This window comes from Xiphophorus maculatus, chromosome 1 (assembly GCF_002775205.1).
Source record: "Xiphophorus maculatus strain JP 163 A chromosome 1, X_maculatus-5.0-male, whole genome shotgun sequence".
Taxonomy (NCBI): Eukaryota; Metazoa; Chordata; class Actinopteri; order Cyprinodontiformes; family Poeciliidae; genus Xiphophorus; species Xiphophorus maculatus.
The window spans coordinates 1,703,007-1,725,771 of record NC_036443.1 but is presented as its reverse complement, the minus strand read 5'-3'; the positions used below and the strand labels follow the sequence as shown (position 1 = coordinate 1,725,771).

At 37.3% G+C, this 22,765-nt stretch overlaps 1 protein-coding gene across 1 annotated transcript in view; it reads left to right on the top strand.

Moving 5' to 3' along the window:
- The window catches only part of ctnnbl1 (catenin beta like 1), an 81,498-nt gene that overhangs the window by 25,943 nt on the left and 32,790 nt on the right, over positions 1–22,765 (top strand). Inside the window, exons 10-12 of the mRNA XM_023334349.1 lie at positions 460–608; positions 3,877–4,058; positions 20,800–20,897. Of these exons, the coding sequence (XP_023190117.1) occupies positions 460–608; positions 3,877–4,058; positions 20,800–20,897 (429 nt within the window). The remainder of the gene's footprint in view (positions 1–459; positions 609–3,876; positions 4,059–20,799; positions 20,898–22,765) is intronic.

The following is a 22,765-nucleotide window of genomic DNA, read 5'->3' as shown; positions in this document are numbered from 1 at the left end:
CAGATTTTATGTAGAGGGATTTAATTAAAAGGGGCTCAATGGAAATTAGGGGTGGATGATAAATCAGCCCTGATTTCCTGAATTTTGGCTGATTGTCCGATTCTTAATTTGAAAATGATTTTATTCACCAAGCCCTCGTGTCTAACTATAGTCACTCCATTTCTGTCACTATATTTGGCAACTTTTCAGACAAAAGAATTTGTATTGTTTCACAATTATGTCCTATATAAAACTACAGTGATTTCTTTTTCTTTTAGGAGTTTTATTATTATTATTACGTTTACAATTATTATTAGTATTATTATGATTAAGACTTTTTGAATTGATTCTCAGCTTTTCTTTCTAAATGTGTCCAAATATCCTTCAATTATTATCAGAAACATGTTAAGCATTTTAACTTTTTTTCCAAAATCAGGCCTGTGAACCTTTTAAAGGGCTTTTCTTTGGTTCGTCTCCCAGGTGTTTAAACGTCACAACCCAAACACAGCCGAGGAGCAGGAGATGATGGAAAACCTCTTTGATGCTCTCTGCTCCTGCCTCATGCTGTCCTCCAATAGGGACCGCTTCCTCAAAGGAGAAGGACTCCAGCTAATGAACCTCATGCTCAGGTAAGACTGCGGTGTGTAAGGAACACATCACCAGAACCTCAGAACCATCTAACATTTTCATGTTTGTACTTTGTGGCCGCATGTCCACAAAATTCTGATTTCTAATACTGCTCCTCTTCTAGTTTAATATGGTAAAACAGTATTACACACTGATTAATGCTACATTTATTCATTCTCCATTTTTTGTCTAGTAGAAGTAAAGCAACAGATAGGATGTTAATTTGTTTTACCTTTCCAGCAGGAGCTGTTCAGTCTCCCCTTTACACATGTAGAAACTGATGCTTTAAACCATTTTTCAGATTTGTTATTGCTCCAAACACCATCTGGGAAGCTTCAGGTTCTCTATATTCTGTGTATTAAATGAATACATTTAAGGACTCTAGATCATTCCACTTTATCTTTGGGTTCAAAGATAAATAAGTTGAGATGCCATGGTGCAAAAGAGGAACAAAATACTCTCTTCTGGACCTTTTGGTCCTTAAAAGCTCATTTCAGAGCTTTCTCCCTGTCTCTTGTTCTACTCTACTGCCTTGCTGGACTCTGCTAACTGTTGATTGATTGGATGAGAGTGGCAGAGAGCTGACCTTAAACAGTCATGCAGACTCACCACATGCATTTATGAAACCTTCGCAGCTTCTGCACCTGAGCACTGATGATCACTAGACACACACATTTAAGACGGGGATCAATAACTTGTTATGGCAAAATCAGCCCTATCTTTTAAAACTAGAACATAATCATTTTTGTCCACTTGATAGAATTTAGCCAACAAAAATGGTCCAGCATTTACGGTTAATGTTGGACCTATCGCTGTAATCAGGGACATGGGACAACGTGCGCTTCTCTGAATAATAACTTTAAAATTGTCAGTGTTATGGCATCATATTAACACAAAATTTTAACACAAAAATGACAACCAGTCATTCCCTTTAATTCAAACAATATCGCCTATTAAAATGTCAATGTTTCTCATCAATGTATTTGGTCTTATTTGAACAACTATTTTCAATTAAACGTAAAACAATTGCGAGAAAAGTATTATGTATAGAAACATATAGGGAGAACGATCACCTATAATTTTAATAAATATAAATTTCTTATCAAAAGAAAATAAAACAGAGCAAATGAATCAAATATAACAAAAAAGTGATTTCAGACTACCTACTGCTTGTGTAGTTCAGATGGAACAGAAGCTTTTATTTCTTATAAATTAGGACAATTAAAACTTACCAAGTATTTGTTTAAATCTCAGATGATGTGAGGAAGACTATAATGTTCCACATTGGACTTTTATGACTTAATGGTTGTTTGAAGGAGACGTTTTAAGTTAAGCTTGGGTGTTGGATTTGTTGGAGTTAGATTTGGTTTGGTTCAGCCATCTGGGCCAAACAAGCCAACTTTTAATATAAAAACAGCACAACTTTTTAAGGCTTGTTTTGACTATGAGACAAGTTTTCCAGAACTTATTTTCTCAGAACGTTTATTTACCAAGGCTGCTTGATTTGTTTCTGCGGTTAAGTACAAAACAGTCAGTGATTCTTAGAGGTAAAACCCTCTTCTAGTGATGAAACTATGTATCTTGCGTTGAGTTACTACAAATTTTGTGGAAATGTTGAACTGCAACAAATATTAAAGTAATTTTTCTGATATGTATGCTATGAAACTGTATAGTAATCCCTTTACAGCTGCAGGATGTCTTTTTTTTTTAAACATTCACTGATATTTAAAAAAAAAAAGCTGTAAAATCTATTATTGAAATACTTGTGGGTGTATTTAATAAGTGCTTTGCAACCTAAAATTTTAATCAAGTTAATAGCAAGGTCTGCAAGTAATAAATCATAATTATCTGTAATTAATTGGTAGATCAATATTTTTGGACGAAGTTCACTACTATACACATCAGATAACTCCTAAGTTACTGTTATTATGTTGTCTCTAAAGTCTGTATAAAAACATATTTGCCTCCCGTCATACTCACATGGCCAATAACTTGCAGCAAATTCTTGCCTCCAAATAGTTATGTTACTTTATATTTTTTATCTGGAGACTGAGTTGCCTTAGCTTCCATGTGGAAACATCACTCCCCTTGCCCACCCTAGCCGTCCATCATCTGCAGTATGTCTGTCTGCAAAACCAGACCCAACTGCCTGAAATATGTGTCCCTCCTCTGAGATAAACTCTGTCATCTGTCATTGGTGGAAAAGGGGGGGAAATGACACTCCGACAGACAGCTACATTTCCTTAGAGGATGTGTAGGATAGAGTGGGAGATGTAAACAGACTAAAGAAAGGTTGTTTCTTCATTCCACCGCACGGCATTGATGCTGGAAATGGTTGAGTGTTTGTTCTGCAGGATATTTGTTTGCCTGATGTTTGTGTCGTGATGGGTTAATAAAAAGCACTGAACATAACCTTTAAAACAAAAAATAAATGTATAATAAGAAGGCGAGGTCAATGGGACACTTTGTAAAACCTCAAAATGATCAACAGTCGGTATTTGCAAGGATTCTACATAGTACTGAAAAATTTGCATGTGTGTAATTTTATTTAGTCTTAAATTTGGAAAACAGAAGAGTTTCTAGGAAAAATGTTTGGCTTGGTTGAATCAGCGCAATAAAAGTAATATCTTAAGGAGCTTGTTGAGTGTTTATATTTAAAAACGGAGCTGCATGAAGTGCATTTTGGATCCCACACCAGACTTTGTTTCTTTTCGTGCCATCTTTATTTCTGTATCAACTGGCTCTGCTTAATGATGACCAGTGACGCTCTCTACAGGCTGGCAACCAAACTACAACACTGAAAGAAGTTCCAAGTTACATTATTAATCGATTAGAACAAAATTTATTCTAATAAAGAATTAATCAACGATATATTGTAAGCTGATTATTTGGTTGCATCCCTGAAACGAATTGAATTGTTTTCTTTTGAGATGTGCCTGTCAGAACCTCAACATCTTGGTTGAATGAATATGGTTTCTAAATCTTAATCTGCTGGGGGTATGAATAGTTTTGAGATTACCTGTAGCTACTACAGGTAATCACACAGCAGTACATGTTAAGCATCTACACTTTTGCATGTTTTTTCTGGGTTTTATTCAAGATCGACAGCTCTGTTATTGGTTCCATTATGGTATATAAAAATCTATTGTTGTTATGATTGAACCAAGAACACATGACTGGAGCTGATTTTTAAACTGAACACTTTCTACCAGTTCAGACTTACTTTAGAACTTTTACTAATATACCTTTTTGATGCCATCTCCTCCGCAGAGAGAAGAAAATGTCTCGAACCAGTGCTCTGAAGGTTCTGGACCATGCTATGATTGGGCCCGAGGGAGCGGATAACTGCCATAAATTTGTGGATGTCCTGGGCTTGCGGACCATCTTTCCACTTTTTATGAAAACCCCAAAGAAGATGAAGAAAACCGGTACTTCAGAGAAAGAGCATGAAGGTCAGTCAGTAATTACAGAACGTGGCAGTACTAACATGATTTCTTTTACAAGGGCCGCAGCCAGCTGCAATGCTGCAGCCCAGCTGTGACCTGTTCAAACAGCATGACCCGCTAGGTAAAATTGCGAAGGCTGCCATTTTTTCTCTGGGTCATCTAGATTTCTGTGTATGACTGAGTCGGTATTTCTTCTCTTATGCAACACTCTGTTTTCTGAGGCATCAATAAAATAAGAGGAAAAAAACAAAAAAAAAAACTTCAAAAAGTGAGTCTGAAATGTGCCACTGAACAGGGTTTGTGAAGGTGCTTAAAATCTTTGAAAATGCTTGAATTCCCATTGGATGTTTTCAAAGTGTGAAAAGTGTTTGGTTTCTGTTTAAAGTCCTTAAAAATGATTGATATTCAAGCTACACCATTTTGTAATAAAGTGCAATCTAATACTTGAGTGAAAACCTAAATTTAGAGAACATTGTTTACAGTTGAAATCAGATATTTTCATACATATAATAAAAAGAGACAAAAAAAATTTCCTCACTGTTTGAAGTTAAATCAGAATAAACTTATTGTTTTAGGTCTGTTAAAATAACCAAAATTCTTTCTACTTGCTAAATGACAGAAAACTTAGCGAAAATATTACTTAGGGATTTTCTTTTGTAACCTTGCTTGTATATAGTGTATAAGCATTTATCTTAACACTATTTGTTTGGATTGTTTCAATGTAATGAATATTTATTATTGTTATATTTATTATCAATGGCTTATTGATCTAATTGAAATAAATTGAATAAATTGTAATTGAAATAAATGTTAGCTTATATTGTACATTAAACAACGTTATTGAAATTGGGGGATTTTCTTAGTTAAAATAGTCTTTTGTTCTCTGACCTGTCCATATTGGGGGTGTGGGAGAGACATTTCAAAACATGACATTTTTATTTTATTGTAGTTGATGTTGTCCTTACTGTAGGGTGTATAAGACATAAGGCATTATCTCTTTTAGTTCTTTGCTATTGTTTCATCTTCAGAGTGTGGTGCTGGAATAGTTTGAAAACTTTAAAATGCTTCAAAAGTGCTTGAATGTTACTGTGGGAAAAGTGAACAAACCCTGACTAAAATTACTGGATTCTCAGTAGCTGCCCTGAAATCCTGCAACAGGTCCTAATTAGGTGCTCTAACCAGTCAATTGTTAAACATTTCATACAACCGCTGCAGTTATCATCGCATCTCTTTCTGATATTTAAGTGCAGTAAGTAACAGTGAAAGCTCAAATAAACTCTGTCCTGTGCAGTCTAAGGAAGCTTGACTGCCTTTTATTTCTATTTAAATATGAAAGCACTCTGCGCTTTATCTAAATCTCCACGACCGCACCACTTCACGCATTCTGTCTTATGTTCTATCGCTTATTATTTCACATAAAATTTCTATGTGTGTTCAAAATTAATCATGCATAAAATTTTAATGAGCTCAGACCTTGATCTCTGGTATTGAATCGCATATTTCATCAGTGGGGGACCCTGAAGCCGAATACTTAAATTTTTTCGATTTAATACATTTCACTGTTTTAATGATAGCATATTCTCTGTTAGGTTTTTAATAAATGTTTAACCTGAAATGACAGGTAAAGTTTCCATTCAACATAACTATAGTTTTGCAACCTCTAAAGGGTAAAGTTTGAGGGTTTTTTTGGTTTATCACCGCCTCAGTGCGGTTTGCATGTTGACGTAGTGAAGATGACTTGTGAAATTTTAAATTGAGCCTCAGATTGGGGTAGAAAAGGGATTTAAACAACTTCAAACAGTTATTGGTTATATGGACCTGAGTGAGTTGAGACTGATTTACTGGGGTTTTCACACACAACCATCTCTTAGCCTTACAGAATTATCAGACAAGGGAAAATGCAGTTGTGTAGCAGAAAATGTGTTGTTGATATCAGAGAGTAATGGAACTAGTTGGGATGAAGTAATTGTAAGTAAAATTCTTACAATTAAAACTGTGCAATGTGATATAGGGCTGAAACAATTCCTCGAATGATGATTATTGATTATTTATTTATTTATTTTTCCTCCCCTCCAGGGGGTCTTTTTGTGGGCTCTAGTGTCCCTTATATGAAAGTAGGCTGACAGGAAAGAGGGAACGAGAGGGGGGAAGACATGCGGTAAATGTCGCTGGGTCTGGGAATCAAACCCGCGACAGCCGCGTCGAGGACTCAAGGCCTCCAAACGTGGGTTGCACTATCCCCTACACCAGTGGTTCTCAAACGTTTTCAGTGATGTACCCCCTTAAAAATATATTTTTAGTCAAGTACCCCCTGACACGGGCAAAACATTTTTGGAATTAAAAAGAGGTACAGTGCTGTAAAATCACTGTCTGATTTATTAAAGCCAAACAACTTATATCAGTGAACCTGACAAATACATCCATATTACAAACATTGCATGGTTAAACAAAAAAGAAAACCAGAAGACGGTGACCACCAGGAAGGTATAAAACCAGTCAAGCCGTTTTATTTTAAAGGATATTGAAACTAAGTACTGAATATAAATTTCAGTGCATGAACACACATTTATATTTTATCAAACTTTTTACAAAATAATTTTCCCAAGACTTATTATGAGGAGCCTACTGATTTTTTAAAGATATTTTGAAAAGCTTCACGTACCCCCGGCAGTACCTCCACGTACCCCCAGGGGTACGCGTACCCCCATTTGAGAACCACTGCCCTACACCACCACAGCACGCCCTTGAGTACCTCGATTATTAAAATTCCTTGAGGAAAATTTACCTGCCTCGAAGCTTTGTTAATTTATGTTTTATTATTTAGTGCACCGTGTTCCTGCTGGTACATTATTTGTGTTATGCATAGTTCTCACTTCCGCCTCTGAGTTGTTGACGAATGCAAATGTTAGCGGCATAACGTCCAATTTTCAAGTTCGGCCCATGGGGATTTTATTGATTAATGATAATGCCCAGGTTTTCATTGGTTTTGGGGGACCAATAGGCATCCTTAAAATGACTGGCGCGATGCCTGGTGTACAGCAGCCTTTCTCCTCCAGAAGCTGCTGGTTCAGAGCGAACAGCGCGAAGAGCGCTGCAGGAGTATTTATACAGGTGAGCAGACTGAAAACGGCGGGCAGCTGAGTAGTTGATGGTTACCGTGTAAGTATAGCTTTATGGACGAACCGCACAATAAATTTCATATCATCCCGGCCTGAACAAATGGGTGGCGGAAAGCATTGTGGTGGTACAGTAGATAGCTGGTAGATTAGTTTCTTAGTGTGACAAACGAAGGTGCCGTAAATATACCGTATTACTCCCCTGTATCTTACTTTTGTCCCCTGGTCTGCCAGTCCCCGGACTTACGTTTGTCAGTTCCCTAGTGTATTTCCTCCCCTCCACCCCCATCTTATGTCCGTTTGTTCGCCTGCCCCTCTAGCTCCCCCCGACTCCAGGCGACATTCCCCATATTCTCAAACCCAAATCTTGACAGGTATGGGACAAGGTGAAATTAAATTGACTGAAGATGAGTACATAAACCAAACGCTGGAGCATAGACATTTTTTATAAGCGTATTTGTGAGCCTGCCTCTTTATTATTAAATTGAATATAATTTCAGATTTTTGTATAACGTTTCTTCAGGTTAACTTAGAAAGTGAATTATTATTGTTACTAAACTACAAAAAAGTAACTGCTAGGGATGCTCAAAAATGAAAAACTGGACTGATATTGTTATCCAATAGTAACACTGGTGTTATGCCAAATTCGCATATTTCATCAGTGGGGGACCCTGAAGCCGAATACTTAAATTTTTTTGATTTAATACATTTCACTGTTTTAATGATAGCATACTTTTATTTTATAATTTTTTTTTATCTGATTACGTGATTAATCGTAAGAATAATCGATAAATTACTCGATTACTTAAATATTTGTTTACAACAGCCCTAATGTAATACTAAAATCTCAAGTTTATAGGATATTTGAACAAAGAGCACCAAGAGTTGAATGTCGTTATAAAGTAGACTTTAAACTGTACAATGAAGGATTTGTAAAGATTCCTTTGTCATTTTAAACATTTAGATATATGATTAATATATTGCATGTTATATAGGCCTGTCGTGATAAACAATAAATCAATTAATCGCACGATAAATTAAAACGATCAACCTCATTTTAATTATCGGTCTCTTCCGGCCTTTTTCTCTTTCTGTTGAAGACACTGAATGAAAATAGGCTCAACTCCAATGCTCTACACTGACCTCTCACTTCCTTAGTGTAAAGCCCAGCGCACACTACACGATCTTAGAGCTGTCGGCCGATTGTCAGCCCATTTTCAAAACCTTAGAGATCACACATTTGCCGACAGAAATACTACGTATAACGGTTCGATCGCGCCATGTGGTGTCCAACAATGGGCACAAAATAATGGCTACAAGTCCAGTTAACTAATTTTAAAACCAGGCATTAATCAATGCGTTACAACAATCTAGCTGCAATGCATGTGGCCAGGTGTCAGTCCTGACTTAGAATCTATTTATGTCACATTAACGAAGAATAGCTGAAAAGTTTCCAGGTTTATCAACTGCTTTCGCAATTTCGCTCCAACTCCTCCCCTTGTCATTTCTATATTCTTTGCACAAAATGTTGAATAAATTTTAATGTTGTTTCCATATATACTATCCGATGTCTGCTGGACTTCGGGTTGTGCCGTGTCAGCTGTTTGGGATTCCCCTCTGTACTTTTCCCTCAGAAAACATGGAGGGGAATCCGTGCTTTCTGATTGGCTACCTCTCACATTCAACAGGCTTTGCTCCCAGTCGGGGAAAACCCCTGATTTAGATCTGAGCGGTCCACACACTACAGGATGATCGGTTACGAAATGCAAGCGGCAATCTTAGAGGACGCCCAACATTCTAAGATTGTCATAAGGTGAAAATCGGGGCAAAAAATTGTGTAGTGTGAACTATTGCATCAGGTAGTTGGATGTGCAAACCTTTCTATTTAAATCTAATGATTACTGAAGGGCAATATAGTATACAGACTTCATAATCTGCACTCTTTTGATTGAATGTAGTATTTATTTCCACTTTTTCTTTATGTTGTTTAGTTTTTATTCAAGTAAATTTTGTTTTAATATAGACCGAGAATCCATTTTATTTTGTTTTTGGTTGTTTTGTTTATAACACTCAGTTCCAGTGTTAAGTGTTCTGTTGAAAATAAAGTGCATCTATCTTTGGCAGGAAATTGCATGCATTATCAAGTAATTTCCATTAAATTGGTTTAAAATGATCTTCAAACAATATTATCGTTTATCGCAATAATTTTTGAGACAATCGCTCAGCAAAATTTGTTATCGTGACAGGCCTAATGTTATACTCCTACTTATTTTACCACTGTTGTGGCCTTAGACATGAGAACTGAGAGTACAATGCAGATTGTTCAGTAGGATTTTGGGAAAGCATGAATCTGTCCGATCTTTAATCAGTTGTTCAGGCTTTTGGTCATGTTGTAACACCTAACAGATCTCATAAACAACTTCAACTTAACAGTGGAAGCTTTGAGCAATCTTTTGGGATTACAGAATTGCACCTGTTGATATTGCAATGTCTAAAATATAAGTAGGGCTCTCAGAGTTAACGGGTTAACACATGCAATCAATCTAAAAAGCTTAATGTGTTATTATTCCATAATGCAGATTAATGGCATTGCCTATTTTGACCTAAAAGCTTTTCTGCTGCAGAGGGTTACCTCATTCACAGCAAGGTAACCGCAGTCTTGTACTGCGGTCAGCAATGCAGTCACAAACATGAGTGAAAAGATGAACAAGGAGACTCAGACTGGTGACCTTAGGGACAAATTTTTCTTTAAAAGACACAGCAGTTAGAGGGACGCCCTGTATGCAGAGCCTATAGACCTCCATGTGGCCATCCTGAGTTTGAGTCTTGTCTTTGTGGTTCATGTCTATTCTCCATTAAACACAACATTTAAAGTTTGGATAAAACCAGGATAGTGTGTAAATTACTTATTGCAACGGTGAGTTATCCTTCCATCAAAGCACAGCCAGCTTACAGTTTACATTTCTAAATTACATTTGAAACAAAAATACTTCTTTTAAATCTTCCTGGATATGAAAACCTGGAAAACTGACTGAGACTTTTGATTTGAGATAATAAAAGATTTTCTTAGGCATTTTTAGAAACTTGCATTTTACGTTCTAAGCTTACAAAGTTAAGCGTAATGATTAATGTTGATTAATCAGACACATTCTTTTTAATCGATTGAGATCACTAAATACAATCTGAAAAGTGAAATGAGTAAACAAGATAAAGCTATGCATTAATTTATTTTCACTTCTGCAATATGATGTCCCACCCTTTTTCTGAAGTCACTCGCTCCATCACGCTTCGGTTGGCTCCTTCTTCCACCTGTCGGTTTGATGTCAGTTCAATCTCGACTGACTTTCCCGTCTGTGCTCCTGAACCTCTCATTTTGGAGTGAGAGATCGGAGGTGCAAACTAGAAGAAAATAAAAATAGGCAGAATCTTTTTCATCTTAGGGTTCTTTTTTTGTTTGGCTACATTCAAAACACGAAAGGCTTTCCCCTCTTTCTTGTCCGTGTTAATTAAGTTTCATCCGTCTGGCGAGGTTTCTCAGCTCTGCAGAGGAAAACAAATTGTCTGCCTTTGTGTCGCTTATCACCCAGAGACTCAATGAATTAACCTTTGAACCTGTTAAGCAGCAAGAGGAACAGTATGGAAGATAACCCTGCCTGGCAGTGAAAGCCTTTTGTACTCCTGTCGTATGTGCTGAAGGCTCTGCCAAGGCAGCTGTTGGCAGGCAGGAGATTTGGAAATCCACCCACAGTGAAGTGCACACATCCTCTGGAAGGCAAGCCCAAATACATTCTTAAGAAATGGTCAAAAATTACTTTAAATCCTGTGTGTTAGTTGGCGCCATTTGTGAAGAAGGAATACATTTGTAGTATCAGTGGTCTAGACCATGAAGGCACTGCAACAAAACAGTCACATTATTTCCATCTCGGCACTCAAGTAGTGCCGAGATGGCACTACTTGAGTGCCATCTCCGGTCTGTAACAGATCCAGACCGGATTCAAAAATAGTAATATCACTGTTCTCAGATAAAAAGTTTGTTAAATTAAATGATGACCTCCATCTCAAATCTGCCATTACAATTAAAACTTTTATCTCTAAATACTACAGTATATGGGGTAAATTTATTCTAAACCAGTTGGAACCAGTCATATTGTGAATTTTTCAGTTTGTCTGTGAAAGCAAAAAAATTTTACTTCTTTTGTTGTAATCTCAGTATCTTTATCAGTGTGGCGTAATTATTTAGTAAGGTTGTATCACTGTTCTAATAATTATGAGCACTTCAAGTATTCGTATTACTGGCTATTATTTCATGTTCTCTGCAATTAGCAATTTAACTAGTATAGGATTTTCCATCACGTCTTTGCTGGTTTGTCAAAGTGCCGTAGGTGTAATGAGATGCCTGTCAAAATGAAAATCATACTGAGTTAACCATCCCTCTCTATAAGCCTACTAATTGAAAATGTCATTAATCAAGGGGTTCTTCTGAATAACACAATAACACTGTAGATTAATTAACTGTTGTAAGCTTCTAACAAAAGTAATTAGTAGGCAGGGACCTCTAAGTCCTTCCCCCTTTAGTCTTGTCTTTCTTTCGTATCCATTTAATTACTCTGTATCATAAACCTCAGTTCAAAGATTGATCTCTGCAAAGTCCTCTCTGAAACAGTCTCGTTCCAAATGACCTGAGATCACCAGGGCAGATTACCATAAATGGAGCATGATTAATACAGAGAATGTATGTGGAAAGAAGAAGAAGAAAAAAAACCAAAACGACAAATTATATTCAGTGGCTCGTGAGTATTCCTGTCACAATTCTGCTGCTTGTTTCTGGGGTCTCTGTTTATTGGTGTATGTACTTTGTCATTACCACTGAAATGAGATTGTGTGATGGAAATTGGTGCCAGCCGGTTGTAATATTTAGGCGGCTAATGATGCAAGCGAGTGTTCGAGGGAACAGAAGTAAACAACTAATTTACATGGCGAGGCACAATAGTCATAGTTCCATCTCCAACTCTGACTCAGAAAGGGGTTTATTTGTTTAGCCGCGTGCGTGTTCGCTGCTGCTGTTGGTGGGGAGTGAGGCCACAGAGGCCTTTGTGCTTGATGTGATTTAAATTCCACACAAACAAGCTGCAGATGCCTGTTTTGTGACCTTTCTTTTTCTAATGAACGCTATAAAATAAGTAATGAGTAAGGCATGCAGGCTGACAGAGACCTGTGTTAGACAAAGTGTCATATTTTAAAACGGTTGCAGTTCCTTTGAGTATTTGCATTGAAAGGGAAAGAAAAAGCCCTTCTAATGAAAACAGAATGTCTCTATTAAATTGGCTCGTCGTGCTGCTCCTGCAAATAAAAGCAAATGTTGCAGGCACATCATGAGGTTATAACAGAAATTAAAGAGGTTGTTTCTTTTATTTCTTCTCCTTTTAAAGGAGCAGTATTATGTAAAAATCCACTTTGTTGAGCTGTACATCATATTACAATGTTGTTCTTTCACCAAAAACATATCTAGACTGTTACTGATTCTTTCATGCTTGTTTGAGAAATCCTACAACCTCCATGGCAACCATTCAGCTGGGCAAATCACCTGGTTGGACCTAGCCCCGCCTTGGAGGACATAGAATCTGAACTGTGGATGTCTGTAGCTCCTCATGAGTTACCCTGAGCCTCTCGGCTTCCTCTCTGACTAATGTCAGTCGTTGCCTGACTTATTAGGTTTGCAGTTTGGCTGCACCTTCCAATTATTAGAGGATGGAATAACTTGGATTGAATATTTTTATTCGCTAGAAGAAATGCAAACCATGTTCAGGTTCTTTCCACTTCAGTCGTCAAATAAATCCCACATTACCGTGTTTTCCAGACTATAGAGCACACCTCACTATAAGCCGCACCCACAAAGTAAAAAAAAAAAACATAAACTGGAAAGCTGCACTGGCTTATATATGTGGGTTGTACCTCCCTCTGAGAGGGGTGGAGATAAGCCGCTGGTATCGGTTTTCCACAAGGAAGCAGCAGAGGGCTGCGTCCTTCATAAATCTGCTATTGAGGACGCAGCCCTGCCTCTCCAACACTGAACCATGAATTCGTTCACGCCGAGCTTACGTGCAGCGGCTTTCGATCTGTACTGCCAGATTGATAGCTTCAACTTAAAAGCTGCGTCATATGAACTTCTTCGTGTGGTCTCCATGATGAGGGGATATGAATTTGAAGAAATTTCTCCGTCGTGCCCGCTGCTAGTATGTGCTTGTTCTAAATGAAAATCAGCACTTTCTTCTTTGATTTCCAATTTTCACTTCCAATGATGCACTTCCTGCTAAAGAGCCGCACCGGGGCTACAAGCCGCATGGTTCAAATACGGTATAATGAAGTTGTTGGTTGTAATGTGACAAAATACAAAAAGGTCAATGGGTATGAATATTTTTGGGCACCTTTTGACATTGTTGGGTATTTTTTTTCTTCAGTAGGGAAACATGGTGATCTGAATTTATTAATGAAAAATTAATCACGTTCAATCCAAACTAATCGAACGCATCTCTCACTTAATCGTTGCCTTCCAGGACTGATTGCCTTTTACCACAGATTCAGATCAGTAACATTCTACATGATGCAAATTTGATTGTAATCTTTCTTGACAGAGTTGTATCATGTAATCCTATTATAAGTTTGTTTAGAAGGAAGGCTTTGTTGTTTGATGCTTATGTAAAGATGCATCTTATTACCATCTTGTTCAAGCTTAAAACTTCCCTGCTGTGAGGATTCATCATGTTTCATCTCCATGAACGTGAATGAAATATGCTGGGGCATATTTATGTGTTCAATTTTGAAATGCCTAATATTCTGTGCAGAATAGTTGGAAGAAATGTATCCCTCAGTTGGAAACATGAGTTTATTAGCTGAAACTGTTTTATTATGAGCTATATGTAATGTATGGTTGGTTTTTGAAGTAGCACATTACTCAGGCTGGAATACATTCGCAATCTACTTTTTACTTCCTAAGAATATTTAAACTTCTAACACTAAGGGAATGTAAATTGTATTAAGAAGACTGGGGCATTTTCATTTTTCCTAAACAATGTTTAAAGCCAATTGTGTTTGCAACTGTAGACCAGACTGCAATATTTTCTTCTTTGAGGAATATAATATTTATTTTCACCAGAGCTGTCCTATTGCCAGACCAGTTTTGATCCAGATGTTACATCTTACTTATATCTATTAGGTGACAGCAAATAACTGGGTTTGTCTCCTACAGCCGGAGTCAGCTCAGTGTCCGGATGTTGTGCCTTAAAATGTCTGTTTTTTATCTTCCTCCAGTGCATTCATTGCTGGATTGCAGTGCAGAATGAGAGTGTGTGCATACAAACTATAAGACTAAACTTGTTATAAATGCTGTTTCATGTGGATTGATAGTTCTGATTACTTGTTGGTGTTTGAAACTAACCTACAAATCTGTTCATAACCATAAGCCTATTTTATCTAAGTTTATAAAGTCCCACTGCAGTTTTCTGGTCAATCATAGATCTTTAAAAAGACTGACATTAAAATTCAGATTTTGGCCAAAAAGTCATTAAATATAGCAACAAAGTCACTAAGATGGTGGCAGTGGTGACCATAGTTAGCCAGAGACGTGACGCGTTGAGTAGGTCTGTCTGTTGGCCATTTTTCACTGCAGAGAGAAGGTGACAGTGGCTGATTTCCAGAACTTTGCTGAGATAAGATCAATGGTTAAGATCGGTTTCTCATCCAAAAATTGTCCGGTCACTGATCTCCCATAATTAAGGAAATCAGAGCCGATTTATCACTGCATTCTTACAACTAAATAATGTATTGATCCACATTCCTGATCTACATTTGTGATCAACTAGCCACCTGGGAATGAAATTTCCGTTCTCCGTGAAAGCCCCCAGAGTCAAATAATTATTAACCCTAAATTAACGAAAAAGTAGGTTGTGTCATCATTTTCACTTTCAGTTATAAGCAAGTGGCGTGTAGTTATTTTCTGGTTCCTAAATAGTGTTTTCCTATATGAGAGTCCTCCAACAGACTGCCAACATCTTTTAGACTTTGTGCTTATCGATGATGCTTTGAAACTCCAACAGAATAAAATAAAGAGTTTATGTTGGAGCTGAAGCTAATTGTTGCTCCCCTGTAGCGCTCCAGAGTTTAATCCTCACTTGGTGTCGTTAATGTAATGGTCCAACACCACTTCCACTGCTCTAAATGTTTGCACACAACCAAGATCTATCTTGTATTTTCACCTTTTCAAAACTAAAATGTTTCTAAAGCACAGCATGCTCATTGCACCAGCTCCAGTTCTACAACAAGCTCCACGTTTGTTAAAACTTTAAGCATCCTACCAAATCACGACACATCATGCACCAGGAGTAATGGTAGATTTTATCCTTTAGTTTCCACCTTGTGAAACAGGTTAAACAGCTAAACCAAAGGTAATAATCTGAGTTTGATTAATTCAAACTCAGCTTAGAAAAGTCCAATAGGAATCTCTCCCATGGTTTCATATTCTTGTGCATATTTTAATTTTGTGCATGAAAAGTTTGGATTGAATATTTAGGAGAATAAAAGCAACTATTTGGTGATCTGTTTTTACAGCAGTCTTTTTCACTTCTGCTGTTTTCAAACTGGTAATTTCATTAAAAAAATCTGAATTTTAGGCCAAGAATGTTTTTATATGTGCACTGTAGAAAAACACATTTTTCTTGCTTTATTGTATTGTAATTAAAACACAAATCCCTCACAGTCTTGGTGACATATTTTGTTATTAGTTTGACAAATTTATCAGGCCACAAAAAACGTTTCCCCAGCAGTACTGTAAGATCTATTTATTAATCAGTTGGATTAAGAAATGAGTAAGTTGCCTTTGTGAACACTAAGTTGTGACTGAGTCATTTAATCTCTACTACTTTATTCACCTTGCTGTACCAAATCAGCTTCAACTACATTACTTTTTTATTACCACTTAATCCACACCAATTTCAATTATTTATTTTGGTTTGATTTTGCCGTTTTTCTGGAAATCTTGAATTTGTTTTGCTTTGAAACCAGTGAACACTCTTTAAAGTATAGCAACAGTTTGTGGTTTTCCTATTATAATTTATTGTGAAGCGGTATTGACCTTCTGTCTTGCTTTAGAAAGGTGAAGAAGCCGTTTTAGCTTCAGCTTAGGTCCCCTCTTTGGTGCCCACAACCCACTCATGCTTCAAGTGCTTCACAAACCTCAGAGGAGCAGTTTCTGTGGAGTTTCCAGGTCTTTGGAGAGAACGTTCTGCAGCCAGCGATCAATAGCCCCCCTGAGCGGGGCACGGAGGTGCTGACATCAATTACCAGTTGGATCATGTTGATAAAGTAGTGTCCTTTTGGAAATGGCAGCCGGCCTCCTTGTCTCTTTGTACAAGAAAGATCATGTTCTACGGTAAAATAAGGGGCCCTTTCACCAGGCTGACCTATTCACAACCAAATCACCTTTTTCCCGTCTTGCTGTCAAAAAGATTCCTAAACAGTATCTGAGATGACCTTGAGATTGAGACTTTTTACAAGAGAGTTACCAGGGACCAAAATGTAAACATCCATAGACTGTGCAATATTTAATAATGCCGCAATGTGTAATAGTTTAATAAAATCGGGCTTCAGAATTAAATAAAACATTAATAAAACTTCATTATGTAATAACTGGCGTGAAACTCTTGAGCTCATTCTGTAATACTTTTTGCCGCATATGTAATAACATTACATTTATTACAAAATGCTGAGGTAGCGCTTTTTTAGAAAAGATAATGTAATAATGTGGCACATTATGTGATAATGCGCCACATTATTATTATAATACTTCTGCTAACGATCATGTTGTAGGTCCTTTGTGCATTTAAATTGAAACTTTGGTCAATAAAAGCTGAACTTTTAGTTATTTATTTACATTTTCAGGCTCACAGCCAGAATGATTCAAAATGTGTTAAAGGATTTTATTACATTTTGCATCAATAATTACATAATGTAATTTTAATAATATTACATTTTAAAGCCTAATTTTATTTCATTATTACATAATGTGCCGTTACATAAAATATAAAGAAAATATGCTTCAGTAACAGTTTTTAGGCCAACATAAAGTGAAGAAATTTCAAGATTGGTTCCATTTATGCATCATTTGAGCCTCTATCCCATTAATTATTTATACATGTTTTATCCTTGCAGGGTCATGGAGGGGCTGCTGCCTCTTTATCTTCTATTTAATAAACTCAAGAAAAAGTGCATCACACGACATTCTGTTGGCTGGTGTATTTGTTAACCTGTATGATGGGAATTCTTAGTTTTTAGTCAATGCCAAATTTTGGGGAAATTTGGCATTGACTAACTTGATCAAAAGTGTTCAAGTTGTGATTTCTACTGTTGGACCAGTGCAGTTCATGTCGGTTGTTTTGAGAGTTTTCTTGGACCAAGTAGAGTTTATTTGCCAGTTTGGTCTGGAAATCTTATGTTTTTCAGTATATACAATAGAGAGTACTGTGCTGCAGTAGGTTTCCATCATTTGTTCAAGCTTCAAATCTGTTTATTTTTACCTAAGATAATGGTACTATCCATCCATTTTCTTACAACCTTGTCCCTAGTGGGGTCGGAAGAGGTGCTGGTGCCCATCTCCAGACATTTCAGGCGAGAGGTGGGTCACCCTGGACAGGTCGCCAATCCATCGCAGATGGTGGTACTAGTTCAACATATAATTTTGTATATTACAACCACACTACCTTGATATAAAGTGTTTTGTTTTGAACCACACTCTGTACTATTAGGAATTGTAAGAAAACATATAAGATGTACCAGGCTAAAAGGCCAATAAACATCTAAATATGCCCCATGTTTAAGTTTTCTTATTGTAAAAATCAAAATAGATGGAACTGCAAAATCTGTAAATATCATTTTAATTTCCACCAAGTATCTGTGTTGGAATCAATTGATAACCAAAGTGTGACCTCTTCACACGTTGCTCAAATAGCAGACTTCTCAACATGTTGTGTTGAATGATTTTTCTTAAAGATTATTTGATGCATTGAAAGTAATCTCATCAATTAAAGCTAAACATATAGTGGAATGCAGCGTATTTATTCTTGGATCAAACAATTTAAATGATAATTAGACAGAACTTATGGTGTTTTTCTTTCTAGTCTTGTCATCCACTCAAGATTTTTACACCTGAGCCACATTGACCTGGTTTCACACACTGAAACACACATTCTTTGACAGACGTGTAGGTGCACACTAAAACATTGCAGCTGTAATCAGTCATGCAACTTTCCATTAGTTCAGATGGTTGAATAACTTAGATAATAGAACATAAGCAATAAAAATGTTAGATGTTGAGCTCATGTGTATACACCCTGTGCATGCAAAATGACAATAAAGTCAGTCTAAGTCTAAGTGTCTATTTATTTAATAATATAGCAGAAAAAAATGCCATTTGAATTGAAAATATTGCTTACTTATCCATATATTTGTCAATATAACTATAAATATATGATTAAAATACAATTAATTGTATTTAATTAATTACAAACACTGCAATTAATTCAATTACATTTTAGTTTTCACTAGAGATGCCTGATCCAATATTAATATCTGTATTGGTTCTGATATTGGAAAAAAATCCAGATCAGGCTTTGTGAAAATATAACCTATTCATAAGTGCAGATCTATTCAGTTTTATTCTATGCTTTGTGCTCTGCGCGACGTCATGTCTTTTTTATTTATTTTACATTATGTTTAGGTTTCCTTGTTGCTCTTTTGACCCTTTTGAAAAAATATTTGTTGCAGTTTTTACATGTTTCACCGAGGTAGTAAATCTATTGATTTTATCAGTTTCTTTAATATTTATTTTCCATTTGCTGTTATTGTGCTAGCTACACTGACTGATCAATTTAAAGTTGTTTTTCCATGTTAGCTTGTGAAGCTGTTGGTGTGTTTCAGTAAGCTTCACTGGTGCAGACTTATCAAATAAATTAGTAATTTGGTACATTTTCCTCTGTGTTTAAAGAAATGTCTTTTTTTAAAGTCAGTTCAGCTGATTTTCTGTATCGGGTTGATATCAGCCGATACTAAACCTCAGATAGCGGTATCGGTGCTGAAAAAGTGGATCAATGGATTCCTAGTTTTCCTATTAAACTTTTTATTTTTTTTACCCCTCCAGGGGGTCTTTTGTGGGCTCTAGTGTCCCTTATATATGACAGTGGGCTGACAGGAAACAGGGAAGGAGAGGGGGGAAGACATGCGGCAAATGTCGTCGGGTCCGGGAGTCGAACCCGCGACGGCCGCGTCGAGGACTGAAGGCCTCCAAATATGGGTCGCGCTAACCACTACGCCACCACGGCACGCCCCCCTATTAAATTTTGATCACTGTTTGCATTCCCCCATCGGCTGATGCAGCGGTGGCCTGTGACGTCATCAGCTCTACCGCAGCCAAACTCCAGACTCAACACCCGGACGTTGTTATTGTGTCTTGTGTCTTGTCTCTTGTCTTGTCTCTATGCTATAACTGCGAAGTAATTTCCCTGCTGGGATGAATAAAGTACTTCTATTATATTCTATTCTATTCTAAATATGCAAACCTGCATTCTTTGGAGCTTAAACAACATCATTAGATTTTGGATGACTTATTTGACTGTAAGCTTTTGTCTGATGAATTTATTGCATATGTCCCAGTATGTGAGTTTTTTCTGATGTTTATTTCTCAGGTCTGTTTTTACCTCAGGTCTGTGCTTTTAAATCCTCCTGACTGCTGTGTTGTATATTGTTCCAGTGCACTTTCTCCTCTGTTTCTACTCACATTCTTACTCTTGATGGATCTTTGTGTCTTCTGAACCTACTGATGGCGGCAGGTGTTACAGTCTTTAGTTTTCTCAGCTCTCATGTCCTGTGAGTAAAGACGCTTCGGGTCACAGGGGGAATTGCACAAAGGAAGCCGACAGCAAACAAGACCCCCTTTTAAAACACAGAAATGGGATTGATTCATGCACTCCTGTTGCTTAGCAACTGCAAAGCCTCATTGAGAGAGAATATTGACCTCTTGTTGATAAAGTCCAATTACATTTTTCTGTCTTTGCTTTGTATATATCCAGAGATTTTTACAATGTCGTCCCCTGACTGCCTCCCTAGTGTGTGCACTGCATTTCCATTCAATATCTTGGAGAAATATTGTGCTATGATTGCCACCTGCTCCGGGAGCCGCTGACTAAAAGGAGATGTGACTATGATCCTTCTTGAGCATGAGTAACAGGGGGTTTCATTTTGTTTGTGTTGCTAATTTAGTCAATTAACATATCTGCAGATCTTCTGCGCCTTAAATTGCCCCAAAGCTGCCACAGGCATACTTCTATCACCACAAGAAACAACATTCAGCCTCGGTCAAAACAGCTACACATGTTCCAGTCGGCTCCGAAATGAAAATTGATTTAGATTTACCTTTGTTATTTGGTCAGAATTAAAACGTATGTTGAATAAAGTTTAAGCACTTTTGTGTTGTGTGCTCATTTCTCTGTAATCTACTGTGTTTTTCAGTGTAATTAGCTTCCATACTTTGTTGGTGGGACTTGAGATGCTTGTTGTTCACAGCGTTACTTTTAACTCTTCCTCAGAACACGTCTGCTCCGTCATCGCTTCCATGCTGAGAAACCTCAAGTCCCAGCAGAGAACCAGGCTCCTCAACAAGTTTACAGAAAACGACTGTGAAAAGGTTGGCTGTTCTCCCGTTTCTTTTGGCTTTTTTGATTTATTTAAAAATATTTTTCATCCTTACTCCTGCTGGTTTTTTTGGACTCAACTCTATTCATTGAAATTCAAATAAAGTTTTTATTTATTTTTGTTGCACTGAAAGCTTTAGTGAAATTTGTCTCTCTGCTCCATTCAACGATTTTATTGAGTTTGTCTCCTATGCAGCTAGACAGACCTGTTCAGGCTCTTTTTCTATTAAAATTTGATTCAGTTAAAAATGTACATTTGCATGTATATAAGTATGTGATTAAGTAATCAAATTCAGCTGAGTCAGGCAATGATTTGTGCATCATTTATGAAAATTACACCATACACATTAAGTTAAGGTAAATTTTTGGAAAAAGTAAAACTTCACGCCACAAAGATGTTTTGTCATGAAAGCAGGAAGTTTAAGCAGAAGCATGCAATCACCATCTAATGTATTCTTGCATTATTATGGATGCCTGATGGATTAACCTGGGTGCACAGTGGAATGAAATTACAATGTAATGCTATTGGGCTCTGTAGAGATTCACAAGAGTCATTCATAACAATTTGGGTATAAATTGGATGATGCATGTGTGATTTAGAGACGATTGTATGCAAACGGCGAGGGAGTGAAATTCGCCTTTCTGCCACGCCCACACTGAGCATTCAGTGTGTCAGCGAGCATTCAGTATTCATGTCATTTTATGTCAGTTGGCACAGGATTAAACCCATATGAATCATAGAGTACAAGTAAGACATCCAGCAGAAAAAAACAGGTGACTTCCTGTTGGAAAGGGGCGGGTCTTAATTGATGTCACCAATTGACCATGTGAATGTGATCAGGGCTGATCTATGAGACTTGGAAAGTCTGATGCAGTTCTGACCTTGCCTGTGGAAGTTATTGCTCCTTGATGTTTCATGGCGAATAGTCAAAGTTTGACAATTAGCCACGCCCACATGCTTTGATGTACAAAAAATTGTAGGATAGCTTTTGACCTACTATGCCTCAAGAATATGCTGAGGGATTTTGAAGTCTGTAGGTCAAACGCTATAGGATGAGTTCGATCAGATATGACGTCAATAAAATAGACATGATCCAAATGGCCGACTTCCGGTTGGGTTTGGACCATGGCTCCAAGAGACTTTTTTGTAAGTCCTGACACGATATACGTGTACCAAGTTTCATAATTCTGGGTTAAAGCATGGCTTGGGGATTATTTTTTTAAATATTCTAGGGGGCACTGTAGAGAAATTATCATCACCATCAAAAACGTAACATGTACAATAATACACTGACACAGAAAATCAGCTGTGTTAATAAATCATGCAACAAGTAACAAAACTTGCTGAAATCATTAAAAAAAATTTAAAACCAGTTATAATTGCATAAATACTCTGTACAGTTCATTAATCTGCAGTGAAATGCACCTCTCTGCTGAAATGACAACGTAAACCTGCATCAGTGAAAACTCATGATTTCTCTTTGCTTTTCTTTTCTACATCAACAACTGTTATGGATTCCTGTTGGGGGTGGATAAGGATCGATCCTAGTGAGTTTAGTTCAGTTGGGCTCAAAACTGTGTAATTTAGAGGCAAAGGTATGGCAACGGCGTGACCTGTCACTTTGCCACACCATCATGGCCACGCCCTCCATTGAAAACTCTTGGGACTTTAAAGCAAGTGAGAATAACTTGTTACATGACATCAGACTGTGACGATATAGGATCGTCAGGCATCCAACCAGGATCACTCATGCCAAGTTGGTGCAGCCCGGCTCGAAATGGTGGAGTACAGAACCAAACGTATGGCAACGGCATTCACCACGCCGCCACGCCCACCTGCTCCATCGAAACAGGTCGGAGT